The sequence below is a fragment of the Hyperolius riggenbachi genome, chromosome 3, assembly GCF_040937935.1.
Source record: "Hyperolius riggenbachi isolate aHypRig1 chromosome 3, aHypRig1.pri, whole genome shotgun sequence".
NCBI classification, from domain to species: domain Eukaryota; kingdom Metazoa; phylum Chordata; class Amphibia; order Anura; family Hyperoliidae; genus Hyperolius; species Hyperolius riggenbachi.
In genome coordinates this window covers 451,184,399-451,211,235 of record NC_090648.1, presented here as the reverse complement: position 1 = coordinate 451,211,235, position 26,837 = coordinate 451,184,399, and the positions used below count along the sequence as shown (strand labels likewise).

The window sequence follows — 26,837 nt, the reverse complement described above, 5'->3', positions numbered from 1 at the left end:
TTCCCCTTTTACACTAATTCAGTTTTTTTTTTTTGCATTGTTTTATCATTTCTACACGCAGGGTAACACAACAGCCATGAAAGTGAATGGGCCCCAATACACTAACCACGTTGTGTCGCGTTGCACCGGAAGCTTCCGATCCGCGGCACGAGCGTGTTACCAATGCTACTTCTGTGGCGATGCAGCATAAGTAATGTTAGTCAATGTGCGATGCATACATTTTACATTTCATGGCAGCGGTGGTGCGGTGCGCATGCGCAGAACGACGCAAATATGACGAGGAAGCCAGGAATCCCAGTGACGTACTTCCTGTCCAGCAGGGAATATGTCACTGGGTGAGGAGTGGTGACGGGTGGTGAAGGGGGTGCGGGAGGGAGGGGTGCGGCGCTATGCATATGACCCTGTCGGCATACTCTGCCCTGGGGTCATATGAATCTAGTTTCTGGCATTGCGGCGCGATGCAATGGGGTGGTGCTTCGCACTGCAACGCTTGCCTCAGGTATAAAACTGCGAAGCGGTTGGTTTGGGCACATGGCGCTGAGCGCCGAAACTAGGCGCCCCATAGCAGTAATATTATACAGCGTGGGGCACGTAAGGGTAACCGAATGACATCACCCTCCGAGTTGCGACGACTTAAAGGGGGAATAGTATTTTACGCCGCCAGCGACCAGCAGGGAGGGCCGTAATTCGGATAAAACCGGTATCAACTGAATGGGTCAAAATGCTGGCAAACAAACACTGCCAGTGGGTTTGAGCCCTTATGGTCGATCTGGGGGCAGATAGAACAATGTATGGTCACCTTAAAGGGGAACTGAAGAGAGAGGTATATGGAGGCTGTCATGTTTATTTCCTTTTAGACAATACCAGTTGCCTGGCAGCACTGCTGATCCTCTGCCTCTAATACTATTAGCCATAGCCCCTAAACAAGCATGCAGCAGATCAGGTGTTTCAGTGGTTCAGACTTATAAGTCTAATCTGACAAGACTAGCTGCATGCTTGTTTCTGGTTTTAATCAGATACTACTGCAGAGAAATAGACCAGCAGGGCTGCCAGGCAACTGGTATTGATTAAAAGGAAATAAACATGACAGCCTCCATATACCTCTCTCTTCAGTTCCCCTTTAACACCTAAATGCTTATCATTTAACAGTTTTCAGACCAGGATTCACTCTCAGATCGAGTCCTCTGTCCCTTTATCTTTGTATGTATTCCACATCTCGTGTTCTGAACTCGCCGTTTAACTTATTCAGCTGTTTATGACACCCTGTAGCCTCTCCACACACAGCATGATCAATGGTAATAGACTGAAAACTGCTTGGTATTAGAAAAAAAATAACCAGCAAAATATAGATAATCCATACATTGTGTGTATTCATGATGCATCAAAGTCAATAGGAGATGTCGCTGCCACGGCCTGTTAATAATAAATGTTTATAGAGATTGCAGCAGCCGCTGACGCTGGGAACTGCAGTCTCTGTGGAAGGCAGGCCGTATAACTCACAACTGTCCCATAATTCCTGGGACTGTCCGGACGGCAGCCATTTTGTCCCAGACTTTATAACTGCGCCTCTCTGTTGGTATCACTGCAGCTCATATTTATAAGCTCATAAAACTGGGACTGTCTGTTGCTGTAGCGACCAGTACGCTTCTCTGCTCTGTCAGGTTAAGGGAGACACTGAATGAAATTATGCAGTGAATTATGCAGGTAACAATACAGACAGTTTATTATGTGCCTTCAGAGTTTGGTGGATACAAGAGGTGCAAAGGAAACTGAAGAAAAAAATGAATAAATGAGCTAACGTTTGTAATGTTTTCTTCTCTCAGATTCAACGCGTGTTTGTAGGTAAGAGTAGTGTAACTGCGATTCACAAGCCCCCCCCCCCCATGAACCTTTAATGGGGCTCCCATGGTCACACCCTTTCCCTTGCTTCCCCTTAACCACTTAAGTACTAGCGGTTTCTGCCCCCTTAAAGAGAAACTCCGACCAAGAATTGAACTTTATCCCAATGAGTAGCTGATACCCCCTTTTACATGAGAAATCTATTAATTTTCACAAACAGACCATCAGGGGGCGCTGTGTGACTGATATTGTGATGAAACCCCTCCCACAAGAAGCTCTGAGGTACTTCTGGCAGTTTCCTGTCTTTGAACCTTGCTGCATTGTGGGAAATAGCTGTTTACAGCTGTTTCCAACTGCCAAAAAAACATGCAGCAGCTACATCACTTGTCAACAGTAAAAATGTCACCATGTAATAAACGTCAGAATGTGAATCAGGGATTTAAAAGATTTTACAATGGGCAAACACTGACTACCAAATCATTTATACATAAATATTGTGAAAATCAAGCACTTTTTTTATTACATTATTTTCACTGGAGTTCCTCTTTAAGGACCAGAGACGGATGGTACCAGAAATGGCCGAACAGCGACAAATACCGACGAATCGCCGCACATACCCGCCACAAACACCATCCATGCCACTCGCCGGGTACCTCAGCCACCCACTCTGTTGTCTCTATGACGGCAGAGTTCCTGTGAGCCCGTCAGGAGCAGCTTTCATTGGCTCCTGACCCTGTCTATCAATGTAAGCCAATAGGGGTTGCTTACGTTGATAGACAGGGTCAGGAGCCAATGAAATCGGCTCCTGACCCGCTCACAGGGCTCTGCCGTCATAGAGACGGCAGAGAGAGGATCCTGCAGCGGGGAGATAGCGGTAAGATCGTCAGGACAACGCGTGGTGTCGATTGAAATCTACGCCCTGCCAGCCAGATCAGCATCAAAAGGGCGTGGATTTCAAGTAGCGTCATCCTTAAATGGTGAATGCCCTTCACGGCCTTGGACCCCATCTCACAAGGGTCATAAAATAAGTGTGGCCATCATGATTTTCACACCCATAACAAGTGTAGCCACAAAAGCACCTGACCTAAAGTGTAGTCCCCTGTATCAGAGGAAGGGAAGGTTAGCAGATGGTTCCAAACAGCTCTGGACCCCCCCTGCAATCGTGGTTGCTCCTCCCCTTTAGTTATGCCCCTGATAGCAAGAAATACCAGTGGTGTGGCAATATGAGAGGCAGGCTATAAGGCGAGACTGCTCCAGAGCCCATGGACATGAGGGCTCCTTCTCCAATTGCTGCGTGAGCTCTTTATTGATAATGTGGTGCTAATGACACCTGAACCCAGAGCCGGGACAAGGTCCTTCAGCACCCAAGGCTGAGACACCAAAGTGCGCCCCTCCATCCCTCCCACCCCAGCCATCACACACTAATTGCTATTAGACTAAGAGGCGCCCCAGGGCCCCCAACATCCCCAACACCTTAATCTCTAGTTATCTGGCTTGCAGTCACTTCCATGTATGCCCTTTTCTTATTTCTTTGTGCTTCAAACACAATTGGGAATGACAGCTGAATGAATTGTGCGCCCCCTTCTACACAATGCCCTGAGGCTGGAGCCTCTTCAGCCTCTGCCTCGGCCCGGCCCTGCCTGAACCAGTTAAGAACGCTGGTACTTAAGTGGTTAAGGGGAAGCAAGGGAAAGGGTGTGACCATTGGTGATCCCCGTCAAAGCTGCCATATTTATTTCCTTTTAAATAATACAAGTTGCCTGGCAGTCCTGCTGATCTCTTTGAATGTAGTAGTGGCTGAATCACACACCTGAAACAAGCATGTGTCTAACTCAGTCAGACTTCAGCCAGAAATAGCTGAAAGGCATGTTTGTTAAGGGTCTATGACTGAAAGTATTAGACACACAGGATCAGCAGCACTGCCAGGCAATCTGCATTGTTTAAAAGGAAATAAATATGAAATAAATATGGCAGCCTCTATAATCCTCTCACTTCCGGTGTGCCTTAAAGGGACTCAGAGCTCCCTAAAACAAAAAGATTTATACATAACTGGGGCTTCCTCCAGCCTCATCAGCTTGGATCGCTCCCACGCCGCCGTCCTTCGATGTCTGCAGCCCTGCGGGCAGCGGAGGACGGTGGTGTGGAAGCGATTGAAGCTGATGGGGCTGGAGGAAGCCCCAGTTATGTATAAATCTTGTTTTCGGAAGCTCTGAGTCCCTTTTAAGGTTTCTTCTGATTCGGCATGTGTCTTGCGGGATGCATGCCAACACTTGCCGCGGATGCGACTGCACATCTGAATCCCTGTAGCCATGTCTTCCACGGGTATAGGGACTCGCACGGTATTTGAAATCTACGCCCTAGCTGGGATAACCGGTACCAAACACGGCGTAGATTTCAATAAGCGAGGTCCAGAAGCGGGTAAGGCTCAGCCCACTCTTGTCAGGTTGCAGATCGGATCCCGTTTCAGGCTCCCTGCACACTGCAAATACGGTTTTTGATTCCGAATCCGTTTCTCCCTGAATGTAATCTACAGAAAAACGGAGGAAAAAACGCAGCATGCAGTAACGATTCAAAATCGGAATCGGATGTAAAAACCGATTAAAAATCGGAATCACATGCAGTGTGCAGGGAGCCTCAAACAGATCCATTTTTGTAACAATTTTTTTCCCTCCGTTCTGCAAAAAAGTATCCTTTTTGCAGCATATGTTTCCAGTCCATGGAAACGGATCCCCAGCCCTGGCTGTGGGTGGGGAGGGGGCCGCCATGCTGGAGGGTCCTGGGTCTTGGTTTCCCCTCCCCTCCCCTGGGTCCCCCCTCCACCGCTCACCTTCCAGCTATTTTTTTTTTTTAAAATCTATCCATTGGCAAGCGGGGAACTCACTCACTTCCTTGTTCCACCGCTCGCCGAGTCACTGAAGTACAGAGGGCATCATTGCAGGCAGTGTAATGGTTAAGGGCTCTGCCTCTGACACAGGGGACCAGGGTTCAAATCTCGGCTCTGCCTGTTCAGTAAGCCAGCACTAATTCAGTAAGGAGTTTCTTGGGCATTAACACTGCTACTGCCTACTGAGTGCGCTCTAGTGGCTGCCTCGCAAGCGCTTTGAGTCATACAGGAGAAAGACGCTATACAATACTGCAATTATTATTATTAAGTGACACGCAAGGTAGGAAGTTCCCCGCTCACTGATGGATAGATTTTAAAAGAAACTAGCTGGAGGACTCGGGAGCAGGGAATGGGGGACCCTGGTGAGGAAGGGGGGGGTCTGACCCCCCACCCCGCCGCTGTGTTCGCTGCCCCCCTTCCTGCCTGCTAACCCCTTCCACATGGCGGCCCCCTCCGCACCCATAGAGTGTAGGGGGAGATCCGTTGTTACATTGGTTTTCACTACCCCTGTGTGTATCTGTGGTCCGTAAAAAACCCTGCAATTTCGGACCCTCCTTTTCAGTTTTTAAAAGCGGATCCCCGGATCGCCCACGTATATTTTTAACAGTTTTATCCGTGGCTCCGGTTTTGGTCCGGGCCCAAAAACGGAACCACGGATAGGTTTTTAAAAACAAATGTGAACTGAGCCTAAGTGCTCGTTTCCACCATAGCGAATCCGCATGCGGCGCCGACATGCGAATTCGCTTGGTACATTGAAGTGGCCGAGGCTGTTTCCATATGTGCGGCGTGCGGGAGCGATTTGGCGGCGGGCCAAATCTACACGACGGGACCCACAGAATTCGCCTGCGTCGGGAATCCATGCGAGTCGCCGCTAATGTATTTAATAGGAAAGACGCATGCGTTTTTTACATGCGTTTTTACCCGCGATTCGCGTGCGATTTCGCACCTTTTTCAATGTTATTTTGCCCTGGCAGAGTCATGGTTGAAATCGCACGCGAAATCGCGGGTAAAAACGCATGAAACGCATCCGCATGCGTTTTTACAAGCGTCGGGATGCCGGCGAAATCGCGTCGCAACAGTGGAAACGGGCCCTAAGTGTCCACCTGGATTGGGCATTACATTACCTCACAGCAATCCTCTATTCTATTCCAGGGAGTAATCTGAGACCAATCGGTGTGGACTTTGATTACATAACCCCGGGATAATCATGAATAGCCAACTGCAACTGCAAAACAAACTTCCCCTAAGCATTTTCATTTAAAGCTGTGCACTTCAGCAAAGTGTTAAATGAATCAAGAATTATGATTGGTTGCTCTGAAAGCTTTCACCCAGCCTTAATAATTCACCCATCGATTTGTTTTGCAATGCAATTCACAAACTACAAATTGTTAGTCAGATTCCTGTGCAGTGAGAGATGCTCCACGTGACTATATTGATTGTTCTGAAATAATGACCTACTGGCTTCTGAATGCATACAGAAAAGGAGATAGATGGAGTGACCAGATGAATGGAGGAAGAGAGAGATGAGATAGAGATAGATAGATAGAAGATAGATAGATAGATTGCTGGTCTTGCATCATATATTGGTTCATTGCCAATATATATGCATACCAGCACGTTTATTATTTTCCTTGTATTCGTGTTACGTTGATACATCAGTGTCGTTGATGTATACGTACACGAACTGTTTATATCCTGTGTTCAGTTAGTCAGCTTTCCAGCACGTTTTGGTAGTTTGCGCGTATCGTGATCACCCGTGCTGAGTTAGTTATCCTTCTCCTGGTTCTGTTTGTGGATTGCGTTCATCTCTGCGAAGAGATAACGAATCCTTCTGAATCCTGTTCTGTTACCGTTTGTGGATTGCGTTCATCTCTGCGAAGAGATAGCGAATCCTTCTGAGTCCTGTTCCCTGTATTGCTCCAGTCCTAGTCAGTGTTCCTGCTTATGTCATATATCGGTTCATTGCCGATATATACATATGTTAGTCAGACGTTACAAATAGTTTCATTGATAGCTGTAATTGTAATACGCTAGGAAAACATACTTATTGTATATTTGTCTGTGTTACGTTCATCTATCTTGATCCTGCTATTTCCTGACTATCCTGTCCTGTCTTTGTGAGGCACGCCATCGCTGCAACGCATTGCTGCCTCATTCCAGTCTGTCTTGTTGTGGACGCTTGCTGTCACTAAGTAGCGGCTAGCTAGCAAGTGTTCATTCTGTCTACCTGTCCTGATCTCCTCAGTTCTGGTTTATGCGCTCAGCGCTACCTTGCGCTGAGACGTTATCGCAAAAGTATTGTTTGTGGCTGTCGGATCTGCACCGGCTCTGTGCGCCACAATCTCGTATTGGAGTCAGTCCTCCCCTCCACTATACTAGGGATAGCCTGTTTCCTTGTGCTAGTGTGTGTACCTCCTCCACGTCAGCTCATGCGTTGCATGCTGACTGTGGAGAATACACCACCAAGCCTAACAGATAGATAGATAGATAGATAGATAGATAGATAGATAGATAGATAGATAGATAGATAGATGGATAGATAGATAGATAGATAGATAGATAGATAGATAGATAGATAGATAGATAGAAGATAGATAGAAGATAGATAGATAGATAGATAGATAGATAGATAGATAGATAGATAGATAGATAGATAGATATGGGATAGATAGATAGATAGATAGATAGATAGATAGATAGATAGATAGATAGATATGGGATAGATAGATAGATAGATATGGGATAGATAGATAGATATGAGATAGATAGACATGAGATAGATAGATAGATATGAGATAGATAGATATGAGATAGATAGATATGAGATAGATAGATATGGCAGCCACCATATCACTCTAAGATCAAGTGTACTTTAAAGAGAACCTGAACTAAACATACACAGGTCATACTTACCTCCCATGTAGTCTGCGCATCAATCTCTTTCTCCTCTCCTGTGTCCTGTTTGTCCAATGTGATTAATGGAATTCTCTGTCCTCCATTTTAAAAATGGCGATCACCCTGTAACAGCTTCCGGGTCAGCACACTGTTAAACTGTAACAATGCCCACTAGAGCCATAGGGAGACATGGCCATTACCTTGCACATTAGTTGTCCTTTCAGTTATAGCTGACAGCAACTGATGTATAACTATCAGCAACTGATAAATTTCAGCTCTGACAAAATCTTGTCAGAACTGGGAGGGGACATTTTAGAAGAAAATGGTGAGCTTCTGAGAGGAACTGATGGTGTGGTAAGTATGTCATATTTATTTTCAGGTACATTGTGTGTTTACTTTAAATTTTACTCAGTTCAGATTCCCTTTAAAGAGAACCAGAGATGAAGCACCCTCTTGTATTTTACCTTATAAATCAGTGGGAACATGACAGTAAACACCTAATCTGCCCTTTGTTTCATTGTTCTCTGTGTAATCTGACTGTTATCACGTCTGATAAGAATCCCCGACTGAGAAGTCAGGCTGCTCCGTCTAGCTTTGCTACAGAAAGATTATAGCTAAGTCTGTCTTCTGTGGTGTTATTTCAAGCCCAAGCCTGCCCCCTTGTGGCTTTGCTATAATGACTCAGCAATAATCATTCCCAGCAAAGCCAGATTTAATTGCTCAGTCTGGGATTCTTGTGACTGCTGTTAACAGACACTTTTAGCAGTGAGGAGGAAACAGAGAGCATGGTAAGTGTTTTCTCTAATGTTCTTACTGATATGCATGGTAAAATACACAAGGGTGCTTCCTCTCTGGTTCCCTTTAAGCTAAGTACACACATGCGAGAATTGTCACCTGACGGGGATCAAGAATCGATCCCTCGGGCCACAATTTGTGGAATGATGCTGTACAAACACATTCCTAGCCTTAAGGCTAGCAATGTGTTCTTTTGCTATGGAGCGGACGGAGGGACGATGACCGGTGGACGACGGAGCGGGTTCAACCGGTTGGCGGGGCTAGTAAACATTGTGAACAGTCATGCTCGGGCATTGGGGGTCATTACAAATTGGACAGGAGGGATCTTAAACGATGCCCGATCAATATCAATTGGTGTACGATGTACACACATACACACGGCTAAAATGGTCGTTATCAGCCATTTCAGACGACGTTATCGCATGAGTGTACGTAGCGATAGGTAGGTAGATATATAGACAGATAGGCAGATAGATAGGCAGATAGATAGATAGATAGATAGATAGATAGATACAGTAGATCGAAAGATAGATACAGTAGATAGATACAGTAGATAGATAGATAGATAGATAGATAGATAGATAGATAGATAGATAGATAGAGTAGATCGAAAGATAGATACAGTAGATAGATAGATAGATAGATAGATAGATAGATAGATAGATAGATAGATAGATAGATAGAGGCATTTTGGGACATGCAGATGGATGGGAACATGACTATTTGATCCTGATGGTAATCAGTCATAGACAATATTTAGAACAATGGAGATTTCCCTGTTAGGGGTAGTGATGAGCAAACATTTTGCATAATTGTAATTTTGCATCATAGTTGGCAATTACAATGCAAAATCGTAATGTGAAATTTCATAAAAAATGTAATTAATTTTATTTGTAACAGTAATTTCGCAATTACGCGTGATTTCATGCCGACTTTAGCGGTGAACAGCAAAGCCCCCTTACAGGCTACAATCACCAAGGGGAAACATGGGAACAAGTCACTTATTTTCCTTCTGTTAACTGCTTGTATTTTTGAAGATAATCTAATATAAAGATTTACAGTATTACTAAAAAAAATAATTGAAACAAGTAAAAAACATTTCTTTTTTCAAAAAGACCTTATAGTTTTTGAGAAAATCGATTTTTTTAGAATACCACATACTCCCTCACTTTTTGTTTCCCCCATTACTTTACATTGTAAGCTCAAAAAGGGCAGATCTTTCTCACCTTTTTGTTTCTTGGAATTCGTTACCGTATTTACTTTGTAGCTTGCATCCTGTTATACATTTATTTATTTGTGATTGTAATCACCAATTCTGTATTTTGCTCCAGTATCCATATTTGATTTATATCATTGTCTGTATTAGTATGCACACCCTGTTTGTTTTTCTTACTTTGTACAGCGTCACTGAATATGTTAGCACTTTCTAAATCAATAATAATAATAATATACTTTCAGAACACAGTCCAGGAGAATATCCTGTTCTAATAGTTGTACTTTTATAGGATGTTAAAAAGGTCATAATATGTAATGACCAGGGCCAGAATTACCATAAGGCACTGTAAGCATGTGCCTACGGGCGCCTGATGATGGAAAGGCAGCTCACTCGCCTCCCTCCCTCCCTATGCAGAGTCCCAAGGGAGGTGTAAATGAGAGGTTACTCACCCAGCTCTCTGCATCCCATGAGATCTCCCTCTAACTACCTAATACTTTGGGGCACCTCTAGCTACTTAATATTGAGGGTACTTCTGGCTACCTAATACTAAGGGGCACCTGTAACTACCTATGACATGTAATGGAAGTAAGGGAAGAGTGGCAGCTGGGCCAATCAGCACACTTGCGGTGTCTATCTAAGGGGATTGGTATGTTCATGCAGGGTGAAATCTAAGGTGCCAGGACATCTGTGCCTATAGGCTGCGGTGATGTAAGTCCCAGGTCTGGAAATGACTATATCCGTCACTATGATTTTCAATGAGAAATCAAGGTTTAATTCAGGTACAATTTGATTTACACGAGTGGCTCTTGGAACTTAGCCCTGGTGGAAATTGAGAACCACCTCTATGTATTTATTAGCGCACTTAACCTTTAAGGCGGATCTAAACTTTTATTTGGATCAAAAGCTGTTATCTCGCTGAGAGGATCTTAACTTTGCCAACTAATTAGAGTTGCAATTAGACACTTATTTATTTAATGTAAAATTTTATTTCTAGGTACGGTAAACTATAAAAGTCTCTTTTTGCAGTGCAGTAATAATTGCAGAATGTATGATTCACGTGACTGTGTGAAGCAGGTGACAGCCCTGACCTCAGACTGAGGTTACAGTGTGAAGTGACAGCCCTGACCTCAGACTGAGGTTACTGTGTGAAGTGACAACCCTGACCTCAGACTGAGGTTACTGTGTGAAGTGACAGCCCTGACCTCAGACTGAGGTTACTGTGTGAAGCAGGTGACAGCGCTGACCTCAGACTGAGGTTACTGTGTGAAGCGACAGCCCTGACCTCAGACTGAGGTTACTGTGTGAAGTGACAGCCCTGACCTCAGACTGAGGTTACTGTGTGAAGTGACAGCCCTCACCTCAGACTGAGGTTACTGTGTGAAGCAGGTGACAGCGCTGACCTCAGACTGAGGTTACTGTGTGAAGCAGGTGACAGCGCTGACCTCAGACTGAGGTTACTGTGTGAAGCAAGTGACAGCGCTGACCTCAGACTGAGGTTACTGTTTGAAGTGACAACCCTGAACGACCTCAGACTGAGGTTTCTGCGTGAAGTGACAGCCCTGACCTCAGACTGAGGTTTCTGTCTGAAGTGACAGCCCTGACTTCAGACTGAGGTTACTGTGTGAAGCAGGTGGCAGCCCTGACCTCAGACTGAGGTTTCTGCGTGAAGTGACAGCCCTGACCTCAGACTGAGGTTACTGTGTGAAGCAGGTGACAGCCCTGACCTCAGACTGAGGTTACTGTGTGAAGTGACAGCGCTGACCCCAGACTGCGGTTTCTGTCTGAAGTGATAGCCCTGGCCTCAGACTGAGGTTACTGTGAGAAGCAGGTGACAGCCCTGACCTCAGACTGAGGTTTCTGCGTGAAGTGACAGCCCTGACCTCAAACTGAGGTTTCTGCGTGAAGTGACAGCCCTGACCGCAGACTGAGGTTTCTGCGTGAAGTGACAGACCTGACCTCAGACTGAGGTTTCTGTCTGAAGTGACAGCCCTGGCCTCAGACTGAGGTTACTGTGAGAAGCAGGTGACAGCCCTGACCTCAGACTGAGGTTTTTGCGTGAAGTGACAGCCCTGACCTCAGACTGAGGTTTCTGTCTGAAGTGACAGCCCTGACCTCAGACTGAGGTTACTGTGTGAAGTGACAGCCCTGACCTCAGACTGAGGTTACTGTGAGAAGCAGGTGATAGCCCTGACCTCAGACTGAGGTTACTACGTGAACGTGAAGTAACAGCCCTGACCTCAGAGTGAGGTTATCATTACTGCACTGCCAGTCAAAGCAGGGGCGTGACTACAAGTTCTGGGTCCCCCAGCAAAACTTTTTGGGGATTTTCTTCCTACAACAACAAAAACAAAACCTTTTTGTTGGACCCAAAGCACATAAGCTTGTCTCAGTTCAGTTCATACTTGCTGTTTGTGATGTGTTACAGGAAAAAAATGATGTGATCATAAAAAGACTAAACTGGTGGCTTTTCAGTTGTGATTTAAACACACCATCAGGGTTGGAGCTGTATTGATTGGATGTGGCAAGGCATTCCAAAGAGTACGGACAACATGACAAAAGGCTTTGGCTCCAGTGGTTTTGAGTTGGACTCTTAAGGTGGTCAAGTTGTTATCAATACTGGTCATGTGGTCTGCTTAGCTGTTTCCAAAACCCCTGAAGATCAGCTGACTGGAAATGTTGCTCCCCAGCTACCTGTGTAGGTGTTCCAGGGTAGGTCAGAGGAGGTAAAGTGGCTCAAGCTCCACCCTGTGCTCAGGGGGCTGTATGTTAATATAGCCCCATGCTATCCAGGTGCATCCAGTGATGTGGCATAGTGGTTAGCTCTCTCGGCTTGCAGCGCTGGGTCCACGGTTCAAATCCCAGCCAGGGCACTGTCTGAAAGGAGCTTGTATGTTCTCCCCGTGTCTGTGTGGGTTTCCTCCAGGTACTATGGTTTCCTCTCACATCCCAAAAACATACAGATAAGTTAATTGACTTCCCCTAAATTAGCCCTAGACTACAATACACACACTACACGATATATACATTGACACATGACTATGGTAAGGATTAGATTGTGAACTCCTCTGAGGGACAGTTAGTGACAAGACAATGTACTCTGTGCAACGCTGCAGAAGATGTTAGCGCTATATAAATAATAATAATAGTAATACTCTATCAGGGGCGTAGCAAAAGGGGTTGCAGAGGTTGCGACCACATCGGAGCCCTTGGGTCAGAGGGGTCCCAAAGGGCCCTCCCTCAACTGCAGTATTAGCTCTGTATTGGTCCTGTGCTCATAGTAATGACTTCTATAGATGCTTTGAATAGTGGTAATCATTAACAAACTGCTCCCCATCCCCTTCTTGCACCTCTGACACTGTAGTTGCCATTGGCAGGTTTTGGTGCGCCGTATCAATTGTTATGTATAGAGTGCTTGGGGGGCCCCAATGTAAAACTTGCATCGGAGCCCACAGCTCCTTAGCTACACCACTGTACTCTATCACCAATTGCGGCCCAGGGTTGTGTACTCACCCTTACTCCCTCTATTACCGAGACTCCCCATTAAGAGCAGGTGTCATGGCTACACTGTTATGGGAGAGGTTCATGGTGGCCACATGTGGGTGGAAGGAGCCATGATGACCGCACCGGTATGGCAGAGGGTCATTGTGGCCACATGTGGGTGGAGGGAGCCATGATGACTGCACCGGTATGGCAGAGGGTCATTGTGGCCACATGTAGGTGGAGGGGGTCATGATAACCGCACTGTTATGGCAGAGGGTCATTGTGGCCACACTAGTGAGTGGAAGGAGCCATGTGGTTGGAGGGAGTCATGTAGCCTACGTTTTTGGGATACAAGAAGAAACCATAGTGCCCGGAGGAAGCACACGCAAACACGTGCAAAATTACAAACTTCATGCATACAGTGTTCTGGCCCAGAAGAATTTAACAGAGGATCCTATCGCTGCAAAGAAAAGATGCTGTTCACTACATATGAACCAACATATCTAAGCTGCCATGATGTGTGTTAATAATGAATGTTTTAGAAGAAAAGCGTAATGTCATTTTAACTTGAGTTTGTACTAGAAAATAATGCCTGTCTTTTCTTTGGCTCCTTAGGGGAGATCGAGCGATGTTCGTTTATCAAGTATCACTATTCCTCGGCCACGATACCCAAGAACCTCACATATAACATCACCAAGACCATCCGACAAGATGAATGGCACGCCCTTCGTAAGTAAACCCAAAATCCACTCTGCTTGTTGCATCTGCCGTGATGTGGCGATTGTTTCATGAAATAAACAGGTTGCCTTCTGTATAGAGACAGATGCACAAACTACCGACCAGCCACCATCAGTACCTTCTCCTAGGCAACCGGGGTTTCAGAGAGCTCAGAGTCCATCAGTATCAGGCATCGGTGCTTTGGGAGGGTTGGATTTATTTTTGGGCAGACCTATCTAGACACCCTCCAATGCACAAGGCTGGGATCACCTTGGGGGGTGGGGGGTGTTGCCCATTTACTCCTCCCTTGCTATGAGGAAACCACCCTGGTTGGCTTTGGCAGAGGGATAGTATTATCACTTGGTGTGGTTGGGGTGGGAGGTATGCTTGACTTTGAGTGAGGATTAACATTATCGCCAGGTGAGTGGGGGGGGGGGATGCTAGGATTCAGTAGAGGAATTGCATTATCACCAGGTGTGTGTGTGTGTATTGGGGGGGGGGGGTATGCTAGGATTCAGTAGAGGAATTGCATTATCACCAGGTGTGTGTGTGTGTATTGGGGGGGGGGGGTATGCTAGGATTCTGTAGAGGAATTGCATTATCACCAGGTGAGTGTGTGTGTGTGTGTGGGGGGGGGGGGGGTATGCTAGGATTCTGTAGAGGAATTGCATTATCACCAGGTGAGTGTGTGTGTGTGTGGGGGGGGGGGGGTATGCTAGGATTCTGTAGAGGAATTGCATTATCACCAGGTGTGTGTGTGTGTATTGGGGGGGGGGGGGTATGCTAGGATTCTGTAGAGGAATTGCATTATCACCAGGTGAGTGTGTGTGTGTGTGGGGGGGGGGGGTATGCTAGGATTCAGTAGAGGAATTGCATTATCACCAGGTGTGTGTGTGTGTATTGGGGGGGGGGGGGTATGCTAGGCTTTAGTAGAAGAACTGCATTATCATCAGGTGTTAGTGTGTGGGCAGGTGGGGGGGGAATATGCTAGGCTTTGTAGAGGAATTGCATTATCACTACTTGTGTGTGTGTGTGTGTGTGTGTATGGGGGGGGGGGGGTGTAAGTAGGACGGTATGCTAACCTTCGGTAGAGGAATTGCACTATCACCAGGTTTGTGTTTGTGTGTCTGTGTAGAGAGAGTCATACTAGGCTTCAGTACAGGAGCAGTGTTATCACCGGGTGTATGTGTGTGTGTTGGGGGGTATGCTAGGCTTTTGTAGAGGAATTGCTTTATCACCAGGTGTGTGGGTTGTGTGTGTGTGTGTGGGGGGGGGGGGGATGTTAGGCTTTGGCAGAGGAATTGCACTATCACCAGGTGTGTGTGTGTGTGTGTGTGGGGGGGGGGGGGTATACTAGGCTTTAGCACAGGAGCAGTGTAATCACCAGGTGTGTGTGTGGGGGGGGGGAGGGGGATGCTAGCTCTTGATAGAGGAAGTGCATTGTCACCAGGTGTGTGTGTGTGTGTGGGGGGGGGGTGCTAGCTCTTGATAGAGGAAGTGCATTGTCACCAGGTGTGTGTGTGTGTGTGGGGGGGGGGGGGAGGGTGCTAGCTCTTGATAGAGGAAGTGCATTGTCACCAGGTATGTGTGTGTGTGTGTGGGGGGGGGGGGGATGTTAGGCTTTGGCAGAGGAATTGCACTATCACCAGGTGTGTGTGTGTGTGTGTGTGTGGGGGGGGGGGGGTATACTAGGCTTTAGCACAGGAGCAGTGTAATCACCAGGTGTGTGGGGGGGGGGGGGGAGGGGGATGCTAGCTCTTGATAGAGGAAGTGCATTGTCACCAGTTATGTGTGTGTGTGTGTGTGTGGGGGGGGGGGGTATACTAGGCTTTAGCACAGGAGCAGTGTAATCACCAGGTGTGGGGGGGGGGGGGAGGGGGATGCTAGCTCTTGATAGAGGAAGTGCATTGACACCAGGTATGTGTGTGTGTGTGTGTGTGGGGGGGGTATACTAGGCTTTATTACAGGAGCAGTGTAATCACCAGGTGTGGGGGGGGGGTATACTAGGCTTTAGCACAGGAGCAGTGTAATCACCAGGTGTGAGTGTGTGTGGGGGGGGGGGGTGCTAGCTCTTGATAGAGGAAGTGCATTGTCACCAGGTGTGTGTGTGTGTGGGGGGGGGGGTGCTAGCTCTTGATAGAGGAAGTGCATTGTCACCAGGTATGTGTGTGTGTGTGTGTGTGTGTGGGGGGGGGGGGGGGTATACTAGGCTTTATTACAGGAGCAGTGTAATCACCAGGTGTGTGTGTGTGTGTGTGTGTGTGTGGGGGGGGGTGCTAGCTCTTGATAGAGGAAGTGCATTGTCACCAGGTATGTGTGTGTGTGTGTGTGTGTGTGTGGGGGGGGGGGGTATACTAGGCTTTATTACAGGAGCAGTGTAATCACCAGGTGTGTGTGTGGGGGGGGGGGGTGCTAGCTCTTGATAGAGGAAGTGCATTGTCACCAGGTATGTGTGTGTGTGTGTGGGGGGGGGGGGGGGGGGGCGCTAGCTCTTGATAGAGGAAGTGCATTGTCACCAGGTATGTGTGTGTGTGTGTGTGTGTGGGGGGGTATACTAGGCTTTATTACAGGAGCAGTGTAATCACCAGGTGTGTGTGTGTGTGTGTGGGGGGGGGGGGGGGGGGGGCGCTAGCTCTTGATAGAGGAAGTGCATTGTCACCAGGTATGTGTGTGTGTGTGTGTGTGGGGGGGGGGTATACTAGGCTTTATTACAGGAGCAGTGTAATCACCAGGTGTGTGTGTGTGTGTGTGTGTGGGGGGGGGGGGGGGTTCTAGCTCTTGATAGAGGAATTGCATTGTCACCAGGTGTGTGTGTGTGTGTGTGTGTGTGTGTGGAGGAGGGGGAGGCTGCTATTATCCTGCACCACCAGAGGATACTGAGCCATGCTTACAGGGTGAATACATGAATTGTCATCAGAAGCTGACAATGTTGCTGGAGCGGAGCACACTGACAGCTCACACTGGGAGTACATACACATTGCCGCATTGCCGAGCTGTCAGAGCCCAAATTACCGAAGGGGAAATAACATGGCCGCCAGGATTTGTTCGCGATGATAAAGAATGCCTCTTCTTTAAATGAGCAATATAACAAACGCATGAGTCTCATAAATGGGAAATTTATTGTAAAATGAATCTTGGCTTCAGTGTCACAAAGTGAATTTTGCTGCTCTGAATTCTTTGTTTACCATATTTCCTGTTCTGTTGTATACCGTATACGGCTCTCTGCAGTGTTATATGGATGTGGTTATGGTTCTGATCTGCACTGGGCAGCCTCCATCTGCTTCCCAAACGAAACGGACCTCCAGTCCTGACTTGTCATTAGGCAGATTTAAAACCTCTGACATATCTTATTGTATCTTTTGAGAGTATTTCTTCTCATTTCCTGTCTCAGAAGAAAAAGGTCACAGATAACAGGAAGTCGCAGAAAAAAAAGGTCACAGCTAACAGGAAGTTCAGTGAAGTGCATTTTAGACAAATGGGGACACAGACAGCAGTGGTAACACTTTTGTTGGAAACATGTTTTAGGTTTTTTCCGGTTAATCATAGTATTTCTTTAACATGTTAAAATGTATGTGTGCTGTAAACTATTAGCTCTGGATGCATACTTGACCAGCAAGGTCATTAAGTACTAATTTGCGTGTCTCCGCCCACTTTCCTGAAACAATAGATTATGAGCTTTCTCATTGGACAGGTGCTAGAAGTGATGACCCCAAGTTAACTTCTGTTTTAAGTAGGCTATATTCAGGGGCGGACTGACCATTCGGGCACTCAGGCATCGACCGAGGGCCCGTGGTCAGGGTGGGGTCCACCAGAGCACACTGAGCAGGAGGGGAGGCAGGCAGGCACAGTGGCAGGGAAGGGCGGGGAGATGTCTTTGGAGCCCCCCTTCCTCCCTCTCCCCTCTGGAATTTTTAAGTGGCGGCGGCTGGCAGCGGGCAGGGACTTACTGCTGTTCTTACAGCTGCAGGAGGGAGCTCTGCTCTGTGCGCCGCTGGTCAGGTCTACTCAAGACAAGACTAGCGGCACACAGGATCTCCCTCCCATGGCTGCCAGATTATGTATTTTTGGGGAACCGCTGCCAGATTGTGTATGTTGGGGGAACCGCTGCTTCCAGATTATGTGTGTTTTGGGGGAACCACTGCTGCCAGATTACATGTATTTTGGGTGATCTACTGCCACGTATTTTGGGGGAACCGCTGCAAAATTATGTGTATGTTGGGGGAACCACTGCTGCCAGATTACATCTATTTTGGGGGAACCACTGCCATATTATTATCTGTATTTTGGAGGAACTTCTGCCAAATTGTGTGGGTTTTTGGTGAAATGCTGTCAGATTACATGTATTTTGGGGGAAAACACTATGGCAGAGCTCAAACTTCCCCGGCAGACCTTTTACACCACTGCCAAGGTCATGTATATTTTGCCCCACCCATGACCACGCCCACATTTTGTTGCGTGACCACACCCATTTTTGGAGGGTTTTTCATCAGTCTAAAATATCTGTTGTCAGTAAATTATTATATCTTAGTCTGTAAAAAATAACGTGAGTAGTGGGCAACACTGATATGGGGCCCCATAATATCCTATTGCCCGGGGCCCCATGAGTTGTTAGTCCGTCCCTGGCTATATTGTACTTTGAAGAAAAGGGAGAAAAATCTTTCATAATCGTTGTTCTTTCTACAGTCATGCAAATCCTTCCTTAGGATCTATTACATTGTGAGGGGTTACATCTGCAGAAGACAATGGTACATGCTGAAGTTATGTGAGGCTACATCGAGTTTTTGGAGATTACAGTTGTCTGTAAAGGTCATTTATGGAACCTTATTGAAGATGGTCAGATATCAGTATGGTCTGCATGACATCCTACACCGAACAAGCAGTTCATATTGGAGCCATTAGGGCGCTGGGAAAATGAGGCTGCCCTTAATGCCTAGTGAAGGTTAATGGTGTGGGCGGGGAAGGGGGTGGCTAGGCTTAGGTATGCGGTAAGGAAGGAGTTAAGGTTGAGGTGTTAATATACGCATTATAAGTATTTATCAGTAAGTGAACTGTAAGTGAACTGAAACTGGTTTTTATTGCAAGGGTTCAAGGGCCTCACAGAACCCTTAAAACCAAGTATGTTTAGGATTCTCCAGATGAAGGACACCCAGATATCTGGCACCAAAAATTGTTTGTATGCCTTTACTTGCCCATGCTGAGGGAGAAAAGGAATAAACTGGGATGCATTTTCTTCCCAGCCAGTAGGTCTTGGTTTCTACATGGCAAGAAAACGTTTTGTAATCTTTGGTTCTCAGATAAGAGATATTAGTGTGCAAGTTTCTAAAACATTCTATGGATTTGTACTGGCTTTGAACCTGACCATGACCATGACCACTGGCTTTGAACCTGACAATGACCATGCTTTGAACCTGACAATGACCGTGACTACTTGCTTTGAACCTGACAATGAACGTGACCACTGGCTTTGAACCTGACCATGACCATGCTTTGAACCTGACAATGACCGTGACTACTTGTTTTGAATCTGACAATGACCGTGACTACTTGCTTTGAACCTGACAATGACCGTGACCACTGGCTTTGAATCTCACCATACTAAGAGAAAAAAGAGATTAACTGGGTTGCATTTTCTTCCCAGTCAGTAGGTCTTGATTTCTACATGGCAAGACAACTTTTTGTAATCTTTGGTTCTCAGATAAGAGCTATCAGTGTGCAAGTTTCCAAAACATTCTATGGATTTAAACTGGCTTTGATCTGCCCCCAGTTATGGTGCGTTGGACTCCTGAGTGCATAATGTGGGCATTTGTATAGTTTTGGCACCATTTCTTTTAGGCTTCAATGTATCTCTAACTTTGTGAACCGTTTTTGGCTACTCACCCTGGCTTACCACCTGACCTTGCTGGCGACCTTGGCAGAATTCACAGATCCAGTCCTGCCTGTGCCCTTATTCCAGTAGCTGATACCTAGTAGAAGGAGGTATGCTAGAACCTTGCTTGCAGATACAATGCGTAGTTAGCTCAGGTCTAGATGAAGGACATGGTTCACTGAATCGTGATGTCATTGAGATTTGACTTTCAAATGTATTAGAGAAGACAATTTCTCAGAACAATATTTTAATCAGTGCATAACATCACTTTCATTCCTGTACAAGGCACATCCAATTTTCCTCGGCTCTTGCTGGCTTGTTATTGAAGGAATTTCAATTAAATTTCATTGACAGTAACAAGGAAGCTGCGCAGTTTAACAATGGAAGCCAGAAGCCCCCACCAGGAGCTTAAATTGTACATGGAAATCAGCCCCAGATACATGAAATTGCTGGAATTGCGATATATTTACATGCAATGACATTTTGTATATAGAGAGATCTTTATAAAGGGAAATTGGATGCCAAAGGAACAGCAATCACAATGATGAGAAAGAGAAGAACCGAGAGCCCAATATGGTGTAGTATGTCAAGGCAAATGGATAATTGGAACGTGTATAAATTGAATACTCACAAACCAGGGTTACCTCCAGGCAACCACTGTATAGGCAGGTGAGGAGATTAACCTGTCCCCACTCAGGATTAAGAAGTCGCTCTCTGTAGACTTGAAGACAAGAAGGAGTATCCCCCTCCACCAAAGGTGGATACAATATGTGTTATAATAGAGAACAGAGGCGCCAAAAGAATAAAAACAATATTTAAAAGTTTTAAAAATGTGCTTAGGAGGCAGTGGTGGACTTACCTCCCACAAGCAGACACAGGAACACACAACAGCAGTATGTCTGGGTAGCACCTGGCGCCAGGTGCTACCCAGACATACTGCTGTTGTGCGCTCCTTCCTGTATTTGCCTGATGAAGCGGGCTTGACCTGCGAAACGCGTTGCGATCCACTTTTGGAGTATACCAATAAATATCCCTTTTGTGAATACACAGTTTGTTGTGTCTGCTTGTGGGAGGTAAGTCCACCACTGCCTCCTAAGCACATTTTTAAAACTTTTAAATACTGTTTTTATTCTTTTGGCGCCTCTGTTCTCTATTATAACAGCAATCACAATGATGATCAATGATAAGAACAACAAGGAAAGTCCACACAATGCCAAAGTTGATTATTTCCGGACGTATCCGGTCACAGAAAACCCTCGTCCAATCTGCCAACTCCTGTACATACAGGGCCAGATTTACCATAAGGCACTGGAGGCGCCTTATGTAGAAGAGGCAGCTCCCCTCCCCAAATGTCCACCTACCTATTGGCACCCTATTCTGGGGGGGGGGGGGGGGGGACTTCTACTACCTAGATTAATGGGGTTACCAAATACTAGGCTCCTGTGTACATGCTCTGTGTACATGCATTGCTTAATTCTATTATAAACAATACAATGGAAATCAAGAAAAAGACGCATGTAATAAAACAAATACGATATTAAAAGAAAGAGAGAACAACATACAAGGAGAAAACCTAAAGATAATTCTGTTAGTAGCAGAGCAGGGACAAGGTCCTCCAGCATCCAAGGCTGAGACACCAAAGTGCGCCCCTCCATCCCTCCCACCCCAGCTGTCACACACTGATTGCTATTAGACTAAGAGGGCCACAGGGCCCACAACCTCCCCAACACCTTAATATCTAGTTATATGGCTTGCAGTCACTGCCATGTATCCTCTTTTCTTATTTCTTTCTGCTTCATACACAATTAGTAATGACAGCTGAATGAATTGTGCGCCCCCTCCTACACTGCGCCCTGAGGCTGGAGCTTCTCCAGCCTATGCCTCGGCCCGGCCCTGGTTAGTAGTAATGCCCTTATAGGTATCAAGTATAAATAAATGAGTCATCTGCACTCCCTAATAAGGCTCTGCCCGGACTCTTTGCTGCTGCACCTTCCTTCACCCGGGATCGCTTTTTTGGTATAGTATGCACTACTTATCCACTTAGTATCATTTATATGCCTGATTATCCATCCCAGTGAACACTTTTTGCTTTTTTGAGCAATGACTATGAGCATATTAGCTCCTTTCACTTTTCTATATTGTATATCCTGTATTGCTCTTTTTCTCACTCACACTGAGCACCAGCACTTTGGTTTTTGGACACCAGGTAGGAATTTATTAAATTATTGAGCCAACCCAGGTTCTTACTGTCCATTTGGGGCTCCTGTGTAAACCCCAGGTTGGATGTTTTTGCAGCATAGGGCTCATCTTTATATCCTGAGGTGAGGCACTGTTGTTATTCATTATTGGGCATTATCATGTGTCTAAAAAGGGTGTTTTTGGTGTTCCAGTGACACTTTTTAATTGTTTTTAGTGTTTAAAGGACATCCGAGGTGAAAATAAACTGATGAGAAAAACAATTGTATCCATCCTCCTTCTCCTAAAAATTACTTTTTTATATATCCCACAGTTTTATTTTATATTTAAATCTAGTTTTTAAGTTTTTACTGTTCCATTGTCTCTGCTCAATGACAACTTCATTGAAGAATGTCAGAGCTCAAATCTATAAATGGTTGCCCTTTTTATCTCTTTCCTGCTCTCAGAAGCCATTTACTGACAGGAAAGTGTTTTATGGCTGTAATTACTTATCAGTGAGGAATATGCTATAGTCTGACCCAGTCCGACCCGGGCAGAAACTGTCACTTGCATACCTTATTTTTCACTTTTTCAGGCAGAGAAATAAAAAAAGCAACACAGCCTAGTTATTTGTGTGCTTGGCACTGTATATGCACAAGTCTATCTCATCGTGTCACATGTCACCTCATGTATCCTTTAACTGTTTTTTTTTTTATACCATTTTGGTGGTGCAGTCTATATATACAGGGTTCTTTGTTGTGTACTAATTATATAGGTATTGAGTAACTAATGCCAGGTCCAATCTGTTGTAATTAAAAAAAAAAAAAGATACTTACCTAAGGAGAGGGAAGGCTCTGGGTCCTACAGAGCCTTCCTGTTCTCCTCCCGGTCCCCTGTTTTTCTCTGTTGTTTTTTTTTTTTTAACTTACGCTTCCGACTCTCTTTAAGGCAGTCCATATTCACAATGAGAAAACTAGTTCCAGACTTGCAGAAAAGAGCAGTTTCAGCTTCACTACAGATTGCAAATTCATGTCTAAAAACCAAAAATGGAAATGTGATTTTTATTTACACTATTAAAGGCCTTGTGGACCCCTGAAGTACCGATATTTGTGCTGTTTCTCTTTAACAGCCTCTGTGTCCTCTGCAATGCTCCGTCAGCTCTAGTTTATTATTGTACAGCAGCCACTCATGTAACTGTTATTATAAACACGGATCGGCAATCAATACGGTAACATCCAGGTAACTGCTGTACTACAAACGCGCCAGCCCTACAGCAGCTGAGCAATGCTTCTAATAACTGGCTGTACGTGTGATGCGCACACTGCTGTAGCTCTAATATATGACACAGAGATGACATCACCAAGATTTAGGAACTAATAACGGTCGGATCAGGGGTATGTGCGCTACAAAATACTCACCCTTCACAGATCACGGCACCAATGATCACCCAGCTGTTACTGGGAAAAGGCAATGTTTCCAGGTCATCTCTGTAAATTGCAAGCAGGGTGGCAACAATAACCGATGCAACCCCTGCCGTCGAAGGATGGCCGAGAGCTGGAGGGGAGTGGGAGCCGGGGGAGTGGTTCTGAAAATAAGCAGTGGAATGTTATACATTACCTGCTCCCAGCGGCGATACAGGTCCTCTTCACTTCCTGTTCAGTTTACAAGTACCATAGAGCCAACTAATCACCAAGCAGCTTCCATCCCTGTCACATGATGGGGTTCCTGTTGTGTCGCTGCCAGTGCCAGGAGAAGGTAATGCATAGCACTGCGCTGCTGCTCTGTGTGTTCAGGACCAAGCTACTGCCCTCAAATTATGGCATGGCTGATAGATCTTGGGGTGGGGGAGCAAAGCCGGAAAAAAGGGCGCAGGAGCCCTTTTGAAAAAAAACAGCCTATAATAAAAGCTGCATTTTTGCGGCTAGAAAGGGAAATTTGGGCACATGGCGGTGGCCGCAATCGGGTGCTGAAATATACCTTCTTTGCAGCAAATTGCGGCTTTTATAACGGCCACAACATTTGGCAAAGCAGGTAAATTTAGGTGCCTGGATAGCGGTAATACGGTAAAATATCAGCGTGCAGAAGCCCCCGATATAGTTGTGGTCACAGGGGGCTTGCTGAAAAGCAAATTGCGCCATTGCATAGGGGGCACGGCGCTCTGTGGCGGGGGGGGGGGGGGGGGGAGGGTTATGGTTTAGGTGGGATTTAGGGCTAGGCGCCTCTGGGGGGCGGTAGTTTTAGGCGCCACCAGAGGGAAGGGTTAGGTTTAGGCACCATCAGGGGGGTTTAGGGTTAGGCACCACCAGGGGGGGTCTTAGGGCCTGTATTTTAACTACACGCAGATTGGATGCAGAATGCATGCAGAAAAACTGACTCCAATGAATGCCTATGGGAAAATCTGCATCAGAAAAACTGCGTTTAGTGGAAACAGGCCCATAGGCTTGCATCCATTCTGCATCCAATCTGCGTGTAGTAGAAACAGGCCCTTAGATTTATAGGCTCCATCAGGAAAGGGTTATGTGTGAGAGTAGGGATAGGTTTAGCCATAGTAAAATATCGGTAAATATTACTGATATTTTACTATCCAAATACAGTAGCAGAATGTCGCTAATTTAAGCGATATTCTGCTAGCGGCAATACCCTGCAATGTTTTTCCAAGCGCCTTTTTTCATTTATGCAAGGGGGGAGACCTGGCCCAATGTAGCTGTGCCCTGATTGCATGGATTAATGGCATTACAATACAATACAATACAATAACATTTGTAAAGCGCTTTTCTCCCATAGGACTCAAAGCGCATAGCTGTGTCTCAGATTAATACAGGGTTTCAGGCTGGGTTGTGTTACAGAGGAGATAGTCAGATGTTCATGAATGCCAGACTGAAAAGGTAGGTTTTCAGTTTAGACTTAAATGTTTCCAGGGATGGGGCTGTCCTGATTGGGTGTGGCAGGGAGTTCCAAAGTGTAGGGGCAGCATGACAAAAGGCTCTGTCTCCAAAGGTTTTGAGGTGGACTCTGGGGGTGACCAAGGTGTTACGTCCTTTTGATCTAAGATTGTGGGGGGTGTGATGTAGTTGCAACAAGTCCTTCAGGTATCCAGGGCCCAGATTGTGCAAGGATTTGAATGTCAGTAAGCCAATCTTAAACAGAATTCTCCATTTTATCGGTAGCCAGTGGAGTGAGCTCAGGGTTGGTGTTATGTGGCAATGGCGGGGTTGGCTCGTTAACAGCCTTGCGGCGGCATTCTGTACTAATTGCAGGCGGCGTAAGTCTTTCTTATGCAGGCCTGTGTAGAGGACGTTGCAGTAGTCTAACCTTGATGTGACGAAGGCATGAACTAGGGTTGGAAGATCCTCTGAAGGAATTAGGTGTTTAATCCTTGCAATATTCCTTAGGTGAAAGAAGGAATGTTTCACAACAGCTGAGATTTGATTCCTGAAGCTTAATTTCCCATCAATCAGTACTCCCAGGCTGCGCACACAGTCTGAGTTGTTCAGGTCTGAGCTCCCTATCCTTAGCGGTGTTGGTCGAGACTGGAGCTGCTTTGCTGTTGAGCCCTGGCCCTCGATAACAAGAACCTCTGTTTTGTCAGCATTAAGTTTTAGCCAATTATTATTCATCCACTCCTGAAGCTCAGCTAAGCATGCGTTTATTTGTGGAGTAGGGTCTGTGACATCAGGTTTGAATGACAAATATAGCTGGGTGTCATCAGCATAGCAATGATATGTCAGGCCATGTTTTTGTATGATTTCTCCAAGTGGCAGCATGTATATGGTGAACAGTAAAGGGGATAATATTGCGCCCTGAGGTACACCGTATTTTAGTGGTACAGGGTTGGAGAGGAAGGGCCCTAAGGCTACCCTTTGTGTTCTGCCAGCCAGTAAGGAGTTGAACCACAGGAGAACAATGCCATCTATGCCACAGTACTCTTGTAGCCTGTTGAGTAAGATTTCATGATCGACTGTGTCAAAAGCCGCTGAGAGGTCGAGCAAAATCAGGATGGAACATTGACCCTTGTCTCTTGCAATGAGCAGATCATTGCAAATCTGGGTGAGGGCTGTTTCACAGCTGTGATATTTCCTGAAACCAGATTGAAGAGGGTCAAGGATGTTGTTTCTGGAGAGCCTGGCTTCAAGTTGGAGGTAGACAGCCTTTTCAATAACTTTTCCCAGAAAGGGGAGGTTTGAGACAGGTCTGTAGCTGTTTAGAGCATCTGGGTCTAAGGATGGTTTCTTGAGTAGAGGCCTGACGATTGCTTCTTTCAGAGTAGAGGGAAACCACCCTTCTTGTAAGGAGCCGTTGACTATTTTGTGGAATGCCGGTGTAAATAGTTCAGGGCATTTCAACATGAACTTAGTGGGGCCAGGGTCCAGATCGCAGGTAGTCTGGCGAAGGTTTGAGAGGATATCCAAGATGTCTTTTTCAGTGATTACCTTAAAATCAGACCATGGTGGTAGGCTATTTTTGCACCTGTTATATGGCTCTGCATGGGTTTCTGGGGCTGTGAATTGAATGGCAGATCGTATGGAGGAGACTTTGTCTGAGAAGAAGTGGGCAAATTCCTCGCACAGTTCCTGTGAAGGTCTGATGCTGGATTTCCTGCAAGATGGATTGCAGAGACTGTCAACCGTGCGGAAGAGTTGGGCAGGTCTGTTGGCTGCATTTGCAATTTCGTGAGACAGGAATAAGGACTTCTTTTTGTTAATCATCGTTTGATATTTTTTCAGGTGAGCAATTAGGGAAAGTTTGTCATCAGGAGACTGATGTTTGCGCCACCTTCGTTCCAGTCTGCGTCCCTGTTTCTTTAGTTCCTTTATAGAGTTGTCAAACCAGCGAGCATGATGTAATGGTGCGGAACGTTTAATCTTTAAGGGAGCTATGGCGTCAAAAGCGGCTGAGACATCGTGGTTATATTTAAGGACCATGGATTCAAGGCCGAAGTTGTGATCTGTCAGTCCACCTAGATTGAGGCT

The 26,837-nt window shown here is 45.9% G+C and overlaps 1 protein-coding gene across 5 annotated transcripts in view; it reads left to right on the top strand.

Annotated features, from left to right (window-relative positions):
- Positions 1-26,837, top strand: part of TMEM178B (transmembrane protein 178B) — a 575,441-nt gene that overhangs the window by 237,138 nt on the left and 311,466 nt on the right. For all 5 annotated transcript variants that reach the window (XM_068272988.1, XM_068272990.1, XM_068272989.1 and 2 more), the window contains one exon: positions 13,725-13,838. In XM_068272988.1, the coding sequence (XP_068129089.1) occupies positions 13,725-13,838 (114 nt within the window). The remainder of the gene's footprint in view (positions 1-13,724; positions 13,839-26,837) is intronic.